The sequence below is a fragment of the Saimiri boliviensis genome, chromosome 7 (genome assembly GCF_048565385.1).
Source record: "Saimiri boliviensis isolate mSaiBol1 chromosome 7, mSaiBol1.pri, whole genome shotgun sequence".
Lineage (NCBI taxonomy): Eukaryota > Metazoa > Chordata > Mammalia > Primates > Cebidae > Saimiri > Saimiri boliviensis.
The window spans coordinates 12,849,085-12,869,383 of NC_133455.1; the positions used below are offsets into that span (position 1 = coordinate 12,849,085).

Genomic DNA, 20,299 nt, shown 5'->3' on the forward strand with positions numbered 1-20,299 from the left:
TACTGTTAAAGAGAAAAAGCAAGGTACATACATATATGTTTGTACAGGCAAAGGAAATTCACTGAGGGCCCTTACTCATTCAACAAGTATGTGTTAAGCATTTTAAGGTTACCAGTTAAACTAACAGGGTTTACCTGTGAGGACCACTTCAGACGGAAAAATAGTAACTTGTACTTTTCAGTAAACTTCTGCACATAATTTTAAGGACAAGCATAGCTTTTTTTTTTTTTTTTTTTTGGAGACAGAGTTTCGCTCTTGTTGCCCAGGCTGGATTGCAATGGCACGATCTCGGCTCACTGCAACCTCCGCCTCCCGGGTTCAAGCGATTCTCCTGCCTAACCTCCCGACATTGTTTTTATAAAGTCAAAACAAAAGGATATTTGATAGAAAAGCAGAAATATCCAACAAATACCCGCCTGGAAAGGGACAGGGTTATAAGAAATAGGAGCTTAAAACCCTCTGCAGTTCTGCAGTGAGGATGGCGGTGGGGGCATACTACTTTCAGGTGTTTCAGGTAGGGCAGGTGGGAACTCACTCTAAAACGAGAAACCCGGGGCTGATGATAAAATGCACATGCTTTGCTTCCGGCGGCCCAGGTCTTCCTAGCCGCAGATTCTGAGACGTGTATTTGCAGGTGGTGTGAAGTGGAAGCTCGGGAAGCGGTTGCTTTCGGTCTCCGAGGTGCGCCTTGCACAATGGGTCATTCAGCTCCCAGGCTCGGCTCCGAGCTACACGAGACTCTGAACCTAGATCACTCCCTCCCCTCCACCAAAGAGGCAACGTGGGCTCCTGGGGGTCACAGCGCTGGGATGGGATTTCGACCCCGTGCTGCCCTCAAAGCCCACAGCCTCGCAGCTCTGCTCCCGCCGGCAGCTCCCGTTCTGCGTAACTCGACAGCTGCCCGCCGCCCTCGGCGTCCAGTTCACAGGCTCCGGGCCGGGGCCAGCTCCGCGGGAGCAGCGTCGGTGCGGAAGGGGCGGGGTGCCGGGCCTTCCCCGCGCGACTCTGCTTTCCATGTCCCCAGCCTCGGACTCGGGGAAACTCGGAGCTCGCGTGAGCCCCGCCCCACGGTCGCGGCATGCCTGTCATTTCCTCTCTGCAGGGCTTGCGGGTCTCGAAGATGAGGGAGAGAGAACGTCCACGGCCGGGCTTCTTCGGCACCTTGGGCTTCTTTCAGCTGGGACTCGACAGCGGCACCGCTCCGCCAGCTCTCAGCGACGCGGACAGATGCTGCGACGCTCCAGGAGGACACGCCAGAAAGACGGGCCCGCGCTCGCCGGGACTCCGCCAGGGCGCGTGCGCGGCGAGGGCGCGGCCGTCTCGGGCTGCGGCTGCGCAAGGCGGTGCCAGACGGTGCGCCTGCGCAGTGGCGGGGCGGGGCGGGAAGAAGGGAGGCGGCGGCAGCGGCGGCGGCTGCTGAGGAGGAGGAGGAGGGGGAGCGGAGGGAGGTGTTTCTGTCAGTTCCGGCTGTTTGTTCGGGAAGTGGATCCGCCGCTGCCGGAGCAGCCCGGAGGGAGCTGCGGAACGCGAGGCCAGTACCGACCCCGCCCGCCCGCGCGCACCGCCCCCGCCCGCCATGGCCCGGGACTACGACCACCTCTTCAAGCTGCTCATCATCGGCGACAGCGGTGAGGGCCGCAGCGGCCGGAGGCGGCGCGGGCCCTGCCGGGCGCGGCCCGCGGGGGCCTCGGGGCGGCAGGCAGGCGGGGAGGTGCCGGCCCGCGCGGGGCGGGCGGGGCTGCCTGGCTGTCTGGGCTCCAGGGGCGCGCCGAGGGGCTCCGGGCCGCGCCGAGGGGAGGTTGGGGCGCGGGGCGAAGGGGCCGAGCGCGCTGGGTCCAGTCACCGTGCCTGCCCCTGCTTCACGTGTGACCTTGGTCAAGTCGCGCGATCTCTGGACTTGGAGAGACCTGGGTTCGAGTCTCGGGACTACCAGCTGCCTCTTGCTGACCTTGGGCAAGTTACTTCGCCGTCCTGAGACTCAGTTCCCTCATCTGAGAAGTGGGGACGTGCCTTCCTGGGTGGTGTGAGGATTCCGTGGGATAAAGTAGGAAAAGTGCTCAGCGTCCTACCCGGTAAAGTAAGCTCGAAATAAATGTTCACTATTGTCATTATCATCAGTATCCTTTGTAAGTGTCAGTTTCTTCCCATCTAAAAAGAGGACGTTCTCAGAACCTGCCTCATGGGATTGCCATGAGGTTTAAATGAGGTAAGGCGGGTAAAGCGCTTTGCACCGGGCCTGGCACATTCCTGCTGAATTATTGTTGTATCTCTGCATGGTTCAGTTTCTTCATCTGTAAAATGGAATGATGTTTGGATCTGCCTTATGGGGTTGATGTGAGTATTCAGTGAGATCGTGCAGTGTTGTGCACAGCTCCTGGCACACAGTGAGTGGTCACTGTTTGCTGTTCCGCTACCATACACGGAGGGGTCCTGGGGGTGTGGCAGCCAAAATTGTAAAAATGCTTTGGCCACACACACATTGCTTGAGGGCTCTTGATCACTGCTGTAGCTCCAGTACCTACAACAGTGCCGGATTCTCAGTAAGTGCTTAAGACGTATTTGCAGAATGAATGAATATTAAGTGCCCTTAAAAAAGATAGACTGGTTTCTGGAACAAGATGGAGGGTTTTGGAGCTGTTTGGAGTGTGGCAGGGAAGCAGGTTTATGGGGTGACCGAGAGCTCAGGGAGGCAGGCCCCAGAAGGTTTATGGGAGTGTAGCTCAGATCCTGGGGTTATACGATGTCCATGAAAGAGTCTCGGGAGCATGCTTAGTTTGTAGACCAGCCCTGAGCTGAGTGTGGGGAGGGATGTCATGTGATTGGAGGCAGAGGCCATGGACTGTTAAGGAAAGGGGATCAAATCAAGTGAGTGGTGAGACCCGGGGTGTCAGAGTGCTGGGTAGCAGTGTCAGAGCTGGGTCAGGGAAGTGGGTGATTCTGGCCTCACTTGTAAAGCTGGATGGAGATGTGGTTGGTGGTTTGGATCTGGTGAAGGATGGCTGAGGTTTCCATGGCTGCTGGAGGAAGGGAGAGATAAGGGGAAAAGTTGGGGGCTAACCAGGTAGATGGGAGAGTTACTGTGTTTGGGGAAGGAGTTAGAAAGGGGGAGGACAGATTGGTTATGGTTTGAATGAACGGAAACCAGGCAAGCTGGAGTGTTCTCTTGGAGATGGCCTTTGGCTTTCTTCAGGGTCTTGAGGCTTCTTCCTCTACATGATTTGCTTGCAGTCCTGGCCTGGGTTCTGAGGGACTGGCATGGGGCCATTTCTCTCTCTTTGGAGTGACAGTCAGCCTGCCATGGTCAGGAGCCTTTATCCCTCTGCAAGACATCTCGGACCTCTGCATTGATATCCAACAGTGAAAAGCCTAAACTCAGCAGGAAGACAGAGCTTGTTGGCGCTTCTCCTCTGTAAAACCCAGGGGATGGGTTTGGCCCGCTTTCTCACAGTACATTTTGCATGATGAATTGATTTTTCTCTCCAAAGTCAGGTGTGGGAGAAGACTCATTGGGTCAAGATTTATGTGGTCTAGCTCCTAGGTCAGTCATGTAGGCGTGGGTTGTAGAGGAGATAGACGCTGTGCTCTTTGATTTCTCCTGACAGAGAGATACTCAATGCTGGGAGATGGTAGCTGTGGAAGTCCAAACTAAGCTTTGGCGGCCGAGCACAGAGACTGACATCATGCACTCCCCTGAACTGGGCTTCTTGTGCGAATGCCTCCTTAAGGTATATCAAATGATTTCACAGATGCTTATTCTTACCCACAGCCTGTGTGGTTTGTCAGATAAGGAAACTAAGGCTTAAGGCCAGGTGTGGTGGCTCACACCTATAATCCCAGCATTTTGGGAGGCCGAGGTGGGCGGATCACCTGAAGTCAGGAGTTCAAGACCAACCTGTGAACATGGTGAAACCTCCTCTCTACTAAAAACACAAAAGTAGCTGGGCATGGTGGAATGTGCCTGTAATCCCAGCTACTTGGGAGGTTGAGGCAGGAGAACTGCTTGAACCCGGCAGAAGTTGCAGTGAACCAAGATTGTGCCATTGCACTCCAGCCTGGGTGACAAGAGTGAAATTCCATCTCAAAAAAAAAAAAAAAAAAAGGGAAACTAAGGCTCAGAGGAGGTGACTGACTTGCCCCAAATCACACAGCTCAGCAGAGGCAAAGCCAGAGCTACTGCACCTCAATGCCAATATGTGTGCAAGCAGCTGGTGTCAGGGCTGGCAAACAACAGGCCCTCCATGAGAGCTGGTTTCTTTCTTCATACGTCTAGAGTTCTGCCCACTCTGCACATTGTGCATGCTTCTGCAGTAGACTCCTCGACCTCTGCATCTCTTCATTATGCCTGAGGTTCTTTACTTTCTATACTTTCCCTTGTAATAACATTGGCTCTGATTTGTAACAGCGTTTCATCTGCATCCCTCAGATCAGCCATCCTCATTCGGAGATGGAGTTAGCCCTTCACTTAACAGATGAGTAAACTAAAGCTAAGAGAGGGGGCGTGACTTGTGTGAGGTTATAGAGTGAGGTAGTGGCTGAGGCAGGATTAAAAATGAGAACATGGCTGGGCACAGTAGCTCATCCCAGTGCTTTGTGGGGCTGAGGTGGGAGGATCACTTGAATTTGAGACCAGCCTGGGCAACATGGTGAGACCCCTCCCCCCAGCTCAAAAAAAAAAAAAAATCAATTGGGTGTGGTGGTGCCAACCTATAGTCCCAGCTATGTGGGAGGCTGAGACAGGAAGATTGTTTTAATCCAGGAGTTGACAGTTACAGTGAGTTATGATCACACAACTGTACTCCAGCCTGGGTGACAGAGTGAGATACTGTTTCAAAAATTTTTTTTAAAAAAGGCTGGGTTTGGTGGCTCATGCCTATAATCTTAGCATTTTGGGAGGCTGAAGCGGAGGGTCGCTTGAGCCCAGGAGTTTGAGACCAGCCTGGGCAACATAGGGAGGTCCTGTCTCTACAAAAAATGAGAAAATTAGCTGGGTGTGGTGGTGCACGCCCATAGTCTCAGCTACCTGGGAGGCTGAGGGGGAACAATCTTGAGTCTTGGAGGTTGAGACTGCAATGAGCTGTGATTGCGCTGCTGCACTCCAGCCTGAGTAACAGAGCAAGACCCTGTTTCAGACTTTTAAAAAATTGAGAACACTTCACTGAAAGGTCTAGTGCTCTTCAAGAGACGGAACTGAAGCAGAGAGGAGTAAGGGGACCAGAGCCCAGGCAGGAGCAGGGTGAGGAGAAGACGTGTGTGTGGCTGGTGTGGTGAGGACCAGATACAGCAGCCAGGGATAAAGGCCAGGTGCTGTGGCTCACTCCTATAATCCCAGCACTTTGGGAGGCTAAGGCAGGTGATCACTTGAGATCAGGAGTTCGAGACCAGCTTGGCCAACATGGTGAAACCGTGTCTCTACTAACAATACAAAAAAATTACCTGGATGTGGTGGCAGGTGCCTGTAATCACAGTTGCTCTGGAGACTGAGGCAGGAGAATTGCTTGAACCCGGGAGGTGGAGGTTACAGCCAAGATCAAGCCACTGCACTCCAGCCTGGGTGACAGAGCGAGACTCATCTCAAAAGCAAAAAAAAAAAAAAAAGGCCAAGCATGTTGGCTCGTGTCTGTAATCCCAGCATTTTGAGAGGCCAAGGTGAGCGGATCATGAGGTCAAAAGATCAAGATCATCCTGGCCAACATGGCGAAACCCCGTCTCTACTAAAAATACAAAAATTAGCTGGGCGTGGTGGCAGGCTCCTGTAATCCCAGCTACTTGGGAGGCTGAGGCAGGAGAATTGCTTGAACCCAGGAGACAGAGGTTGTGGTGAGCCGAGATTGCTCCACTGTACTCCAGCCTGGCGACAGAGTGAGACTCTGTCTCAAGGGTTGGGGTTACACTGATGTGGGCCTTGGGCAGCCTCAGCAGTAGCTATGGTGAAGGCTGACGGGTGCCCTCTGCTCCCGCCCTGACACTGGACACTGGTGCTGTGGGGTAATGGCTGCAGCTCGTGTTTCTGAGGAAGCTGCTTCTAGGGATATTTAGGGGGTAGCATTTCTTGGGGTGGGTTTGTTCCTTTCAAAGGGAGAACAGTGTTAGAGATTGGTGTTGGGTCCAGAGCAACAGATAATGCGGTGATGGTTGTGGTCTTTCTGCAGCCTAGTGGCTTTTAACTGCTCTGCTGAGGCGCCTGGGGACAGTATGGGGACCTGGAAAGGGCAAGCTGGAGGGGACATTACTGTGTCATTCCAGAGAGAGCTGTGTTAGACATGGGATTTGGGTAAAGCTTGAATGAAGAAAAGGATTCTGCTGCCCTGCAGAAGTTTGGAAACGCCTGCTTAGGCGCCTGCTGAGCTACAGTGGTAGCACTAGATAGCAGAGCTTTCAGCGCGGCGGGCATTTGTTTAGGCAGAAATTCATTAAGCAGTGTTTGGTTGGCACCTACTAAGTGCCGGGGCCGGCTTACAGCACTGTGAATGCACAGGGCGGGTGAAGCGAGGGCTCTGTCCTAGAGGAACTTCCAGACTCAAGCTTTTAGCTGAGTAAGCTGGACCCAGAAGGCTCCAGGAGGAAGCAGAGGAGGCGGTGAGGCCAGTGGGGTGCTGGTGCTGGGCACAGCGCTGTGAAGGACCCAGCCTGGGACTCGAGCTCTCTTTGGGCTCAGCAGGAAGCCTCATGGCGGAGCAAGGAGGAAGTGGCTCTGAGCATGAGTGCTGCGGGCCCGGGGCTGAGCAGTATCTGCCTGCCCAGGGGAGCCTCACGCCGGCCTGTCTACGAAAATAAGATGCAGGCTTACTCAGTGAAACAAGTTCTGGGCATCCTGGGGCAGCTCACTCACCAGGAGAAGTTCCCAGAAGGGATCTTGAGTGGACTGCCCAGAGAGGATGCTGGGTTAGGCTTAGGGAAATACAGCTGCAGCAGTGGTTTGCCGCTTTGGTTACCTGGGGGTGTGGGGGTGGAGGCAGTGCCCTTTTGAGAATCTAATAAAAGCTGTGGGGGCCAACTGCAGTGGCCCACGCCTGTTAGCCCAGCACCTTGGGAGGCCGAGGCGGGCAGATTGCTTGAGGCCAGGAGTTTGAGACCAGTGTGGGCAACATAGCAAGACACCATCTCTACAAAATTTTTTTTTAAAGATTGCTAGGTGTGGTGGCACATGCCTGTAGTCCCAGGTACTTGGGGATTTCAAGGTTAGAGTGAGATGTGATCACACCGCTGCACTGCAGCCTGAGTGACAGAGTAAGGCCCTGTCTCTCAAAAAAAAAAAAAATGCTGTGGGCTTCTCCTGCAAATAGACACCTAGGCTCAAAATCTGCAATTTGTTTCAGGGGGTTTCATAGCTTTCGTGGCATTTTCATTGAAAATCTAACAGGAGTGAGATGTAGGAGTCCCCACAGGGTCATTTTTTTCCCCCTTCCTGAACCAGAGTCCAGACTCCCAGCAGTGTGTATTGGGAGGAGTGTTAGTGCTCTGGAGGGGTCCAACCTGGACACGGATCTCAGCTTTACTGCTTCTCGCAGAGGCACTTAGGCCGGCTACTCAGCAGTGCTGAGCCTGGGTGTCCTCATCTCAAGAGTTGTGGCCAGAAGTATAATCAAAGAGGCATCCCAAGGGCTTGCCACACAGATGGCCCGATGCATGTGAAGTCTTTGTGGTCGATTAACTGCCTGGCGTCAGGGTTGTTGGAGATTGGGGATGGGATAGAAGGACATGGGACAGGTGCACTTGGCAGGCTGAAAGCACTATGAGTTGAAGTCAAGGGGACAGGTCTGGGTGCAGTGGTTCATGCCTGAATTCCTGGCACTTTGGGAGGCCCAGGCGGGAGGATTGCTTGAGGCCAGAAGTTTTAGACCAACTCGGGCAATATAACGATACCTCGTCTCTACAAAAGATAAAAAAAATTAAGCCTAGGCAACATAGCAAGACTCCATCTCTACTAAAAATAAATAAAAAATTAGCTGGGCTTGGTGGTGTACACATGTGGTCCCAGCTACTCGGGAGGCTGAGGCTGGAGGATCACTTGAGCCTAGGTGTTCGAGGCTGCAGTCAGCTATGATTGCACCACTGCACTCCAGCCTGAGTGACTGAATGAGACCCCATCTCTTTACAAAAAAAGTTGGGGAGGCCAGATGTATACCTGTTTGTGCTCTAAGCAGCCAGGAGCTGCTGTGGCTGGTGCATGGTCTGAGCACATAAGGGCTATTGCCCTGATAGGTATAAGGCAGACCCTCCACTCCACCAGCCCACCCAGCGGGGCCATCAGCCCGGAAGATGGAGGCCATTGAGTTCTAGCTGTGTGGGCCTTGGTTTCCTCACCTGCGAAATAGACTTGGTGATATCAAGGGTCCCTTCCCGCTCTGCAGTTCCTCATTCTGGGCTGCTCCCTAACTGATGTGCCATAATGTGGCATGTACTTTTTTAGGGACCGTGTTGTAGATGTACTTGGGGCTGTTCCGTGTGATTGACCTTCATTCTGCTTTGTCTCCTGGCATCTCCCTTTGGGCCAGCCCTCAGCCCAGGGCCTGCATACCAGTCCATTTCTTATGTCTCCCCCAGAGGATTTGGGAATAGCTTGTCTTACCCAAGGACGAAGGAAAAGGTCAGGGATCGAGCAGAAGAGATGTTCTTGGTGTGTGGCTGCTCAGGGTGGTGGAAAGATCATTGAGATGTGAGCTGGGTCCCACTGAGCTGCTTAAGAGTTGGGACTCAGACATCATCTCCCAGAAGAAGGGCCGGCGCTGGAGGGAGGGGACCCACCTGCCCCCCTCATCGCAGTGCTTTCTCTCTTGCAGGTGTGGGCAAGAGCAGTTTACTGTTGCGTTTTGCAGACAACACTTTCTCAGGTGAGTTCTCCCCTGCAGTCCTGCTGGGGGGTCGTTTTTGTTTGTTTGTTGACATCCCCTCCCTGGCACCGGAACACATTTAACTCTGCCTAATGTTGGGAACTGTCTCATTCTGGTTGCCAGAGGAGGGAAGAAGATGGAGTGGGCCTTAGGACCTGGTGGAGCTTCCGTCAAAAGCCTCTGTGGTCTATCTTAATGTACCTGCTCACCAAAACCCTTTGGCTAGCCTATCATTTTTCCACCCAGGGTCCAAACAGGAAGGTTACTGTAACAGCGTCTAAGGGTGTCCTCCGGGCGCAGTCCCTGCTCCTGTCCCCTGTGCTGCCCTGGCAGCCTCTGGTCAGAGTGTGTCTTTCCAGCTCCTTTCTGCCCTCCACATGCAGGCCGTTGGGTTCATTTGAGTTTGGGGGCGCTTTCTGTGCTTGGGCGCACCACACAGTGCACTGACAGTGCTCTTACTTCATGCCTGGCTTCTGGTTGTGTCTGTTTTCAGTGATGCTTAGCTCCTTGGGCTTTAGTCGATATTTACTCTTTTTATTTTTATTTTTTGAGATGGAGTCTTGCCCTGTCTCCCAGACTGGAGTGCAGTGGTGCTATTTTGGCTCACTGCAATCTCACCTCCTGGGTTCAAGCAGTTCTCCTGTCTCAACTTACAAAGTAGCTGAGGCTACAGGTGCCCACTACCACACCCTGCTGCTTTTTGTATTATTAGTACAGATGGGGTTTCACTGTATTTGTCAGGCTGGTCTCAAACTCCTGACCTCAGGTGATCCACCCACCTCGACCTCCCAAAGTGCTGGGATTAAAGGTGTGAGTCATAGAGCCCGGCTGATATTTATTCTTGTGTGTGTGTTTCTGTAGAAGTGGGCTTACAGTTGCAGGGTGTATGCACCAAGAATTTTCGAAGGTACTGCCAACCTGTTTTTCAAAGAAGCTGGAGTAATTTAATTCACACTGCCGCTGAAGGGTGGAAAGTGCCCCTTGTCAACCCTGATCAATGCTGGATCTTAGTAGCTGTCTTCATTCTTGTTGAGCTGATAGGCACAAGGGGCTAACTTGTTTACCTTTGTTTTTCCCTAATCACTGGTAAGATTAAGCACATTTTTTTTTTTGAGAGGGAGTCACCCTCTGTTGCCATGCTGGAGTGCAGGGGCGAGATCTTGGCTCACTGCAACCTCCAATTCTCTGGTTCAAGCAATTCTCCTGCTTCAGCCTCCTGAGTAGCTGGGATTACAGGCATGCACCGCCATGTCCAGCTAATTTTTGTATTTTTAATAGAGACAGGTTTTCACCATGTTGGCCACAATGGTCCCGATCTCCTGACCTTGTGATCCGCACGCCTCAGCCTCCCAAAGTGCTGGGATTACAGGCATGAGCCACTGTGCCCAGCTGAACACATTTTTGTTTGTTAAATACATCAGGTTCGTTACAGATGTTTGGGTGGGGTTGGCGTCTCTGATTGATTGTCTTGTGGAATATTTCCTCTGACATGGCTGAGCTGCTTTTAGAAAGTGATTCCATGGCTGACATTTCTCTTGGTGGAGAAGTGGATTTTGCTACCCCCCTTCTTTCCTTGACACTGGCCCTGCATCCTCGCTGGTGGTGTGGTGTTGGAAAGCAATGGCTTCTCTGTGTGACCTTGAGCCAGTGATTAAGCCTCAGTTCATATGTAAAGTAGAAATCATAATGGTCCTTCCCCCATGGAGTTGTTATAGGATGACCTGAGATAGCACAGGTTACAGTGCCTGGGACTAAGTAATTGCTCAATAAACGCCAGCTATTTGTTGTAGCTGGCTGTTACCTTCTGTTCAAGAATTATAACTGATTAACAGACTCTAATTATGCTTGAAAAATGTTTCTCTTCCTCCTTAATGCCTGTCTTCCTCCCCATCTAATCAGCATTTGATGCTTGGAGGGCTCATTTTTGCAATCTCTTCCCACTTTCTAGTTCTACTACCAGTATCTCAGTTTGCTGTTGGTTCTACCTGGAAGCATTATGGCAACCCTCACCCACCCTGAACTGCTAATTCGTGTGTCTAGCACTGTCTTTTCGCTGTTTAAAAACAGTGGCACCTGCTGGGCGCAGTGGCTCATGCCTGTAATCCCATCACTTTGGGAGGCCAAGCTGGGTGGATCATGAGGTCAGGAGATCAAGACCATCCTGGCTAACACTGTGAAACCCCACCTGTACTACAAATACAAAAAAAATTAGGCAGGTGTGGTGGCACGCGCCCGTGGTCCCAGCTACTTGGGAGGCTGAGGTAGGATAGTCAATGCTTGGACCCGGGAGGTGGAGGTCATGGTTGAGCGGAGATTATGCCACTGCACTCCAGCCTGGGCAACAGAGTGAGACTCTGTCTCAAAAAAAAAACCAACAGAAAACAAAAAAAAACAGTGGCCCCTCACCTGAGCAGAGTTTGCAGCAAGGTTTTCACTGGGACACGGTTGACCCTTTGGACCCTGTGTTTTTTGTTGTGGGGCTGTCCTTCGTGAAGGATGTCGAGTGGCATCCCTGGCCTCCACCCACTGATTGCCGGCAACACTTCCCCTCCCCCTGCTGTGACACCCAAAAATGCCTTCAGACATTGTTGAGTGTCCTTTGGAGGGACACAGTCATCCCAGCTGAGAACCACTGTCTTTCATGGTCTGTTTCCACTTCACCTCTCTGGCTTTGTCCTACCACCTGATCATCCTTTTGTTCTTTGGCTTGCCCGTTTGTTACCCCCCAGCTGTTTCTGGAAAGCCTGACTCTGCTAGGCGCTGGGCCGCACTCCTTGGTGTTCCAAAGTTCTGGTTGTGGGTTTGCCTCGGCTATTTGCCTTTGAGTGGGACATCTTTTCCCTACCTAATCTCAACCTTTGAAGTCTTACCTGTTCTTTCAAGCTAAGCCCAGCTATGACATCCTCCCTGCAGCCTGCCTTGTTCTCCACCCCACCTTGGAATTTGACCTTTGCTCCGCCCTTGCCACATTTCACATAATTGTGTCTGTGCGTGGTGTCTCCTGTACTGTTACATCGTAAGCCCCAAATGTAGTGAGAAGTTGTGCTCTTCCTAGCGTCAGGCTTTGGAAGGCTGGACTGGACAATTACGCCAGCTAGAAATCGTCCTCAAATCCATCTTTCAGGCTGGACGTGGTGGCTTGCACCTATAATCCCAACACTTCGGGAGGTCAAGGCAGGTGGATCACTTGAGGTCAGGAGTTTGACACCAGTCTAGGCAACATGGTGAAACCCTGTCTCTACTAAAAATACAAAAATATGGGCTTGGTGACTCAGGCCCGTAATCCCAGCACTTTGAGAGGCCTAGGCGGGTGGATCATGAGGTCAGAAGTTCGAGACCAGCTTGGCCAAGATGGTGAAACCCCATCTCTACTAAAAATGCAAAAATTAGCCAGGTGCAGTTGCAGGAGCCTGTAATTCCAGCTACTTGGGAGGTGAGGCAGGAGAATCGCTTGAACTCGGGGGGGTCAGAGGTTGCAGTGAGCTGAGATCGTGCCATTGCACTCCAGCGTGGGTGACAGAGTGAGACTCTGTCTCAAAAAAAAAAAAAAAAAGGCTGGGCGAGGTAGCTCACACCTGTAATCCCAGCACTTTTGGGAGGTGGAGGCCGGTGGATCACGAGGTCAGGAATTAAAGACCAGCCTGGCCGTCTCTACTAAAGAAAAAAAAAAAGCAAAAAAAATTTAGCTGGGTATGGTGGCGCATGCCTGTTGTCCCAGCTACTTGGAAGGCTGAGGCAGGAGAATCACTTGAACCCAGCAGGTGAAGGTTGTGGTGAGCCAAGATCGCACCATGACACTACTGGGCAAGAGAGCTAGACTCCACCTCAAAAAAAAAAAAAAAAATTATCCAGGTGTGGCAGCACGTGCCTGTAGTCCAGCTACTCAGGAGGCTGAGCTGGGAGGATTGTCAGAGCCTGAGAAGGGTCAAGGATGCAGTCCCACTTCACTCTAGCCTGGGTGACAGAATGAGACGTTGTCTCAAAAAAAAAAAAAAAATCCATTTTTCTCACAGATGCTGCAAGAAGGCTATTTAAAATGCATCTCACACCCCAATGAAACCCTTTGGTGCCTCCTCATCACGCACGAGAGAAAGTCCACATTCTTGGAAGTGGCACTCAGGTCCAAGATCTGGCCTCGCCACGTTCTGCCTGCCTTGGGCCGAGGGCTTGACCTCACGTAATCCCACCCGTGGCTGCTGTCTTTTTGCTGCTATCTCCCCTGCCTGGAACGATGGTTTTCAGACTGCAGCTCATGACCTATTTGTGTGTTTGGAAGTGAATTTTGAGGGCCACAAAAAATTTTTAAATTGAATAGAAAAGAAAAACCCAGAGTGTGCCCGCCATAGGTCTACCATTCTGAGACATAGCTGGCGTGTCCCCACCTAGCCACTCTAAAAGATCCTGTCCCGCTCCCATCCTGCTTTATTTCCTGCATATCACTTTCACTCTCAGAAATTGTCCCTTGTTTGTTTCCTTGCATCCTGCCTCCCTCCTTCACTTTACTTGTGGGTGGAGGGGCCTCGTGTTCCTGTTCAGGGCTGTGTCCATGGGTCCTAGAATGTACCAGGCACATGTAATGAGCTGGGGGTGCGGGAGCCTGGGGGTGTGTCGTGTGCAGTGTGGGGCTGGGGGCCTGCAGGGAGACCTGTGCTGGGCTTCGTTAACTGCCATGTGTGTGCAGGCAGCTACATCACCACGATTGGAGTGGATTTCAAGATCCGGACCGTGGAGATAAACGGGGAGAAGGTGAAGCTGCAGATCTGGGACACGGCGGGGCAGGAGCGCTTCCGCACCATCACCTCCACGTGAGTCCACGCCCCCTCCCACTCAGCCCGCACCACTGACCTGTGGACACGGTTGAGCAACTGGTGCCTGGTTATGGTGGAAATGTCACCAGTGGGTCCCCGAGGCTGTCGGGAAGTGAGCCTGTTGTCGGCTGTAGTGGGTGGTGTTTGGCTGCAGCCTTTCTGGGTCCTGAAGGTGTGAGGGGTTGTGGGATGACTGCTGGTGGGGACGGTGGGTGGTGCTGAGCACCGTGGTGGAGTCTGGCCAGACAGTGGCCTTGGGCTGTCCCCTTGGAGAGTCAGCCGACCCTCTGGCCTGCCACACTGTCACCTTACAGAGGGAGCAGCGTAGTATTTGCCTCGCCAGGGTTGTGACGTGCCCTGCCCGCCCAGGACTTAGTCACTGGCAATTCCTTTTGGTAAGTGTCAGTTGCGGAAGCCGGAATTGGCCTGGGCAGGCCCCATCACCTGCCTTGGAGGTGGCGCTGTCTAGAGGGGACACTGGTGTGTGTCATTAGGCCTTTCCCTACCCTTAAAGCTGTTTCCTGGGAAATCCGGCTGCCCATGGGTTGCCACCTTTGTGGCAGAGCTGCAGGCCAGAGGGAAATGGCTCCAGTGCAGATGAGAGTGTCCTTTGGAGCAGCTCCCACTGGGTTGTTAGTGGAGCAGGTTTTAGGAAGGAGCAGGGTCTGAAGGGGATTTGGAGCTGTTGGACTGTGTGTCCTGAGGCAAGTTGCCTAGGCTTTCTGTGCTTGTTTCCCAGAGGGCCTGCTCTGGTGCTGGTTTCCATGTGGAGGGGGCCAGGTGCTCTGTCGAGGGCATCAACATGAGTGGCTGGGTTGTGCTGTCTAGCAGCTCCGTGTGCCTGGAGCTACTGTCATCCCATTTTACAGAGAGCACCCTGGAGGGGTCCCTCCCAGTGCCCGAACCTGCCCTCCACACAGCAGCCTGTGCAGGCACACGGAGCTGCAGCTCTCGAGCAACATCTCTAGAAGTGGCCTCAGGAAGGCAAATGAGGAAGTCCCGGCCAGCGGCCCCCTTCCTCCCTGCAGTGAGAAAGCTGGGTGCATCCCATGCTGGAAGCCCACCCCTGGCCCCTCGGCATCTCCTGAGGTGGGAAGTGTGGGGTACAGTGCCCCCATGGGTGGCTGGGAGTGTGGGAGAGAGTAGGACTGCTAGAGGAGGGACAGGTGCACTGGGCGGGCAGCTCATGGGGCTGGAGCCAAGGCGGAAGGCTTGTCACTGTGTTCACCCTGCACTGAGCACACAGCACACGTGTGCTGCAGCCCGTGGTGCCCAAATCCCTGGGAGCTCACAGTCCCAGGGTTGCTGGGTGCAGCCTGTGCGGTGATGGTTGATCACCAGTGAGAGGAGGCTGTGAGAGGAGAGCCTGTGAGAGGAGGCTCTGTGGCCTGCATGTCTCAGCAGCTGCCATTGAGGACCTGCGGAGGTTGCTGGGGCAGGGCTGGCATCAGTGCTTTGGACAGCCTGGGGCTGCAGGCCCAGGCAAGACAAGCCCTTATGCTGGGGTCAGCTGGTCTGGGCGTTGACCTTGCTCTGGGTTGGGCCTGTCGCTGGGATTTCACCTGCTTTATTTTGGTTAATCCTGGTGGAGAGGCCTGTGACTATCTCCATTTTATGGACAGGAAAACAAGCCCAGGGAGGATGAAGCCTCCTAACTTGGGGAGCAGGGGTGAGGGGTACTCAGGGTTGGCACTGAGGCTGCCGAGGCCCTCCTCCACTGGGCAGGTGGTTCCCCTGCTTTCCCGCCCCATCCTGTGCTCTAAAACCAGGCAGAGGTTTGGGGCAGCAGAGGTTGGGAGGCCTGTGGCCATGAGGAATAAATCCCCAGGCAGGGTGGTGGGGCCTGGGGTGTCCGTGGCTCTTTCACCAGGAGGAGCCACAGTCCCTCCCTGCCACCATGGAGTCACCTGCTTTCCGGGCTGGGCAGGGCGGGAAGAGGGTGAACTGGTTCCTCCATTTCGTGGGGAGCTGGAAAGAGTTACTCGGCTTCCTGGGAGCAGCATGGGATTTTCCCAGGGGGCTTAGGAAGGGGTGGCCTGTGGGCAGTGGCTGGACTCCTGCTGCCATCCTGCCTGTCTGGGGAAGCGGAGTGGTAGCTCTGTCTTAAGAGTCCCGCTCTGGCCCTCACAAGGCAGGAGGCCCTGCAGGGCGCACTGGAAGTCTCGATGCCCTGTGATGGTCACTGGCAAAGAAGGAAGGAGTTTTGGGGAAGTCAGTTTTCGGAGTTTTTGGGAATGGGGCAGTCAGGATACAGTAGTGTGACTTTCTGATGCAGGGCATTAAAAGAGAAACTGAAACTGTGTCCCTTTAGCCTGGCGGGAAAGAGCCCTGTGGTCACCCCCTTTTGGATTCTTGGTCTCAGAAGCTGAGGTTTGCTGGCGCTGAGAGGTGTGGGTGGGGTGGAGGTGAGGGGAGAAGTGACAAGGAAGGCTGGGCCTGGGAGTCGGATCTGGCTGGTGCACTCAGCCTCAGGTCCTCGCTGGTCACATGGCCATCCTGAGGTCTCCTGGATCAGGTGGCTGCAGAGATTAGTAAAGTAATGGATACCAAGCCCCCGGCTCTGAGCCTGGCCTAGAGCAGAGTCCTGGTGAGTGAAAGCGATTCCTGGTGGCCATGGGAAGCCTCAGTGCTCTGGACCTTCCTACCCAGAGCTCTGAGCCCCTGACTTCATCCGCAGACAAATTCTCTGCTCTCAGATAAAGCCCCTTTTCTGGGCCTCAGATGAGGCAGAGGTACCCAGGGAGCTGCTGGGGCTCTGCGCCAGGGCCATTGGCTGTAGGTGTTTCTTGGCATCTCTGATCATCTTCAGCAAAGGAGAGTCTGCAGAGCCATCCACTCCTTGCGCTTCCTCTGCTCTTCCTGCGGCTCCAGCGCGCCCTCACTCTGGAAGGCGTCCGTCACGCCGTTCTGTGTGCTGAGCCGGTTGTTCTCCGCAGCTGCTGCCAAGGCCAGAGCTGGTTCTTGGGCCCAGTGCCAAGACAACTTGATTGTCACAGCTCCCCCAAAGCCAAGGAGCGATGTCGTCCTGGAAGCAAAGCTGCAGGCAGAATGAAGCCCTGGGAGGAGATCCCAGCAGTGGTGTTGAGGGTGGAGCCAGAGTGGGGCAGGGGCAGGGGCAGGGGCAGGTTAGGCTTTGCCCCAGGGCTGGGCAGGGTGTAGGTACTTAGGGCTGGAGCAGTTGGCAGCCAGAAGGCTGGGAGGAAGCAGCCTGTCCACTCGTGGTTTGTGTGGTGGCCTGAGGAGCCTCGGGGAGGAGGTCCCTGCGGCCTTGGAGAGAGCAGGAGAGGGGCGGCTCTGGCTGATTGCACAGGTCAGGGCAGGGTTGCTCTCTGGCCTCCAGCTCTTTGACAGAGGGAAGCGGAGGCTGTGGTCCTGTTTTCCTCTGGGGATTGATGTCTTTCTGTACCATTCGCATGAATGGGGAGATGGGGTCTAGAGAGGAGTTTGATGTCTCCTTCCAGCCCTCCTGGCTGGCCCTGGGGTCTGCATGTGCGGGTGGTGGCTTTGCTGGTCCCTCTCCCCAGCCATCCCCAGATGCTTGTGTGGTGTCCACGCTTTTCCTGCCACTTACACAGATGAGCCAAGAGCAGCAGGAAGGGAGGCGCCCACCTGCCCCAGAGGAAGGGACACAGACTCTGCCAGGGCTTCATGATGCTGTGGCTTCTTGGAAACGCGTTTCTCTAAAATGGGATTGAGGAGAAAAGATTTTTTTTGAATGTTCAAAGACAGTGATAACATGAAGTCAAATACAAAAAACTGCCTGAAATCCCAAAATAAAGCAAGAACTTCAAAGATGTTTCAAGACAGCAGCAGACTGAACAGCATGGGGTGACTCCTCAGACCTGCTCTGCCACCAAGGGGCTGGCTCTCCCACCCTGCTGGCGCCTGGGGGCAGGCAGGGGGAGCCAGTGCTGCTGCTGCAGCCTCTCCTGCCTTCTGGGCGTGGCTCCGGTCTCTGCTGAGCAGGGTGAGAGCCCAGGCTCCAGGGCCACCCTCGCCTTTCCTGGGTCACTGTCCTGATGTGGGCAGGTGGGTCCTGGCAAGAGGGTGGCTCCTGCCGGGGCTGAAGTGCTGCACACTCTGGCCCTACAGGTATTATCGGGGGACCCACGGGGTCATTGTAGTTTACGATGTCACCAGTGCCGAGTCCTTTGTCAATGTCAAGCGGTGGCTTCACGAAATCAACCAGAACTGTGATGATGTGTGCCGAATATTAGGTGAGACTGTGCCCAGGGGCTAGGGGTGGGGGTCGGGTCGGGGGAGGGCGACAGCCAGCTGTGCCCTTCAGGGCTGCGCTGACTCTGCCTTGCTTTGAAGTGGGCAATAAGAATGATGACCCTGAGCGGAAGGTGGTGGAGACAGAAGATGCCTACAAATTTGCCGGGCAGATGGGGATCCAGTTGTTCGAGACCAGCGCCAAGGAGAACGTCAACGTGGAAGAGGTGAGGCCCTGGGTCACCAGCTCCGCCGCATCCCCGTGGCCCTTTTCTTCTCACTGTTGGCCTGCATCTAAATGGCCAATAGAAAATGTCCTAGTAAGTGCCATTTACTGAGTGCCTACTATGTGCCAGGCCCTTTAATGATCTTAGTTCATAGCTCAGCAGTCCTCTGAGGTGGGTACAATTATTCCCACATTTCAAATAGGAAAACTGAGGCTCCAAGTGTTGAAGTAACTTAAGGACCACCACCCAGCTAGTAAGAAGCTGAGTAAACCTCTGTCCCACACCGAAGCCAAGCAGTTTCTGCACCAGTCCTCTGCCTCACTGGCCGCCTGTGGGGTGTGGAGCTCAGAGGCCTATGGGAAGCTGAGGATCCCCACTGCTTTGGGGCACATGGGCCATACAGTGGCAGGGAGCAAGGCTTCTCTGCAGGTCAGACTGGTGTCCTGATGCCGGCCTGTCCATCTGGGCCCCATATGCCGTGAGGTGGTGTGGAGCGGGCAGACCCTGGGTCACCTCTGTCCATGAACAGGGCACGGGCACTTTCATTTGTCATGTTACCAGATTCCAGCTGAAGGAAAGGAGTTTGTCTCTATAAAAAAAGGACTGGAGGCCGGGCTTGGTGGCTCACACCTGTAATCCCAGCACTCCGGGAGGCCGAAGCAGGCAAATCACCTGAGGTTGGGAGTTTGAGACCAGCCTGACCAACATGGAGAAACCCTGTCTCTACTAAAAATACAAAAAATTAGCCAGGCATGGTGGTACACGCCTGTAATCCCCAGCTACTCAGGAGGCTGAGGCAGGAGGAGTGCTTAAACCTGGGAGGAGGAGGTTGCGGTGAGCCAAGATTGCACCATTGCACTCCAGCTTGGGCAACAAGAGTGAAACTCCATCTCAAAAAAAAAAGGGGCCGGGCGCGGTGGCTCAAGCCTGTAATCCCAGCACTTTGGGAGGCCGAGGCGGGTGGATCACGAGGTCAACAGATCGAGACCATCCTGGTCAACACGGTGAAACCCCGTCTCTATTAAAAATACAAAAAATCAGCTGGGCATGGTGGCGCGTGCCTGTAATCCCAGCTACTCAGGAGGCTGAGGCAGGAGAATTGCCTGAACTCAGGAGGCGGAAGTTGCGGTGAGCCGAGATCGCGCCATTGCACTCCAGCCTGGGTAACAAGAGCGAAACTCCCTCTCAAAAAAAAAAAAAAAAAAAAAAAAAAAGGACTGGAAAACCCCTGTGAACTCCTGTGAGATTGACTACCCAAGTCCACACAGCTCATGGGGAGCCTTTGATGATGTTCCTTTTTTCAAACTTATTTGTTGAGTTAGAGTCTAACTCTGTCATCCAGGCTGCAGTATCATTCATGGCCCACTGTAGCCTCATTCTCCTGGGCTCAAGTGATCCTCCCACCTCAGCCTCCCAAGTAGCTGGGACTACAGGTGTGCACCACCACGCCTAGCTGATTTTTGTGTTTTTTGTAGAGACGGTTTTAGCAATGTTGTTCCTTTTTGACCTTTAAATAAAATAATTCACCACCTCTTTCTAGAATAGGCTTTGAAGACATACATACCAAACATTCACAGGTAGGAAGTGCGGCCACCAGGGGCCTCCTGGCCAAGTGTGAGGCCGGCCCTTCCTCTTTCCTCTCCACAGATGTTCAACTGCATCACAGAGCTGGTCCTCCGAGCAAAGAAAGACAACCTGGCGAAACAGCAGCAGCAACAACAGAACGACGTGGTGAAGCTTACGAAGAACAGTAAACGAAAGAAACGATGCTGCTAATGCCGCCCAGTCCACTGCAGAGACTGCACTGCGGTCCCTCCCCCAGCCCGAGGTCCGCGGGGGTTCCTCGGGGGACAGTCTCAGTTTTGTGCCGTTATTTAAAGAATTCTCTCCATGTTTTTGTATCGGGAGGCGCCATCGGCACTTCCTCTCCCTCCCCCCTCGAGTGCCAAGAAGGTGTTGGACCAGCCCGCCCTCCCCTACCGGTGCCCCCTTCTCCCCGGCCAAGGCGCCTGGACCTGGCAAGGACGCTGCCAGCCGAGCAGACTGATTCGCAGAGTCTGTACATAGTGTATATTGCTCTACCCGGCCACATACCGTGTCCTGCTCTGGCTTTTGCCTCCTTGATGCCAGCCTGCTGCAACGGACCCTCCCTTCGCCCCTCCCCAGCCCATCTTACTACAAGCAGCGTCCTGAGGAGACAGCGTCATGTTCTAGCAGC

General features: G+C 53.9%; 1 protein-coding gene across 3 annotated transcripts; it reads left to right on the forward strand.

Moving 5' to 3' along the window:
• The first annotated feature begins 946 nt into the window (after positions 1 to 946).
• On the forward strand, positions 947 to 19,941 carry RAB35 (RAB35, member RAS oncogene family). Of its 3 annotated transcripts, XM_039471744.2 has the most exons (6): positions 1,487 to 1,628; positions 8,781 to 8,831; positions 13,513 to 13,636; positions 17,732 to 17,856; positions 17,957 to 18,081; positions 19,729 to 19,941. In XM_039471744.2, exons 1-6 carry the CDS (start codon positions 1,577 to 1,579, stop codon positions 19,855 to 19,857), a joined length of 606 nt encoding a protein of 201 aa, XP_039327678.1. In that variant the 5' UTR covers positions 1,487 to 1,576; the 3' UTR covers positions 19,858 to 19,941. The 3 variants fall into 3 exon arrangements, with proteins under 3 accessions (XP_074258262.1, XP_039327678.1, XP_039327679.1); XM_074402161.1 differs by lacking the exon at positions 19,729 to 19,941 and having other exon boundaries at positions 947 to 1,628; positions 17,957 to 18,047; XM_039471745.2 differs by lacking the exon at positions 17,957 to 18,081 and having other exon boundaries at positions 19,729 to 19,934.
• The last annotated feature ends 358 nt before the right edge of the window (positions 19,942 to 20,299 follow it).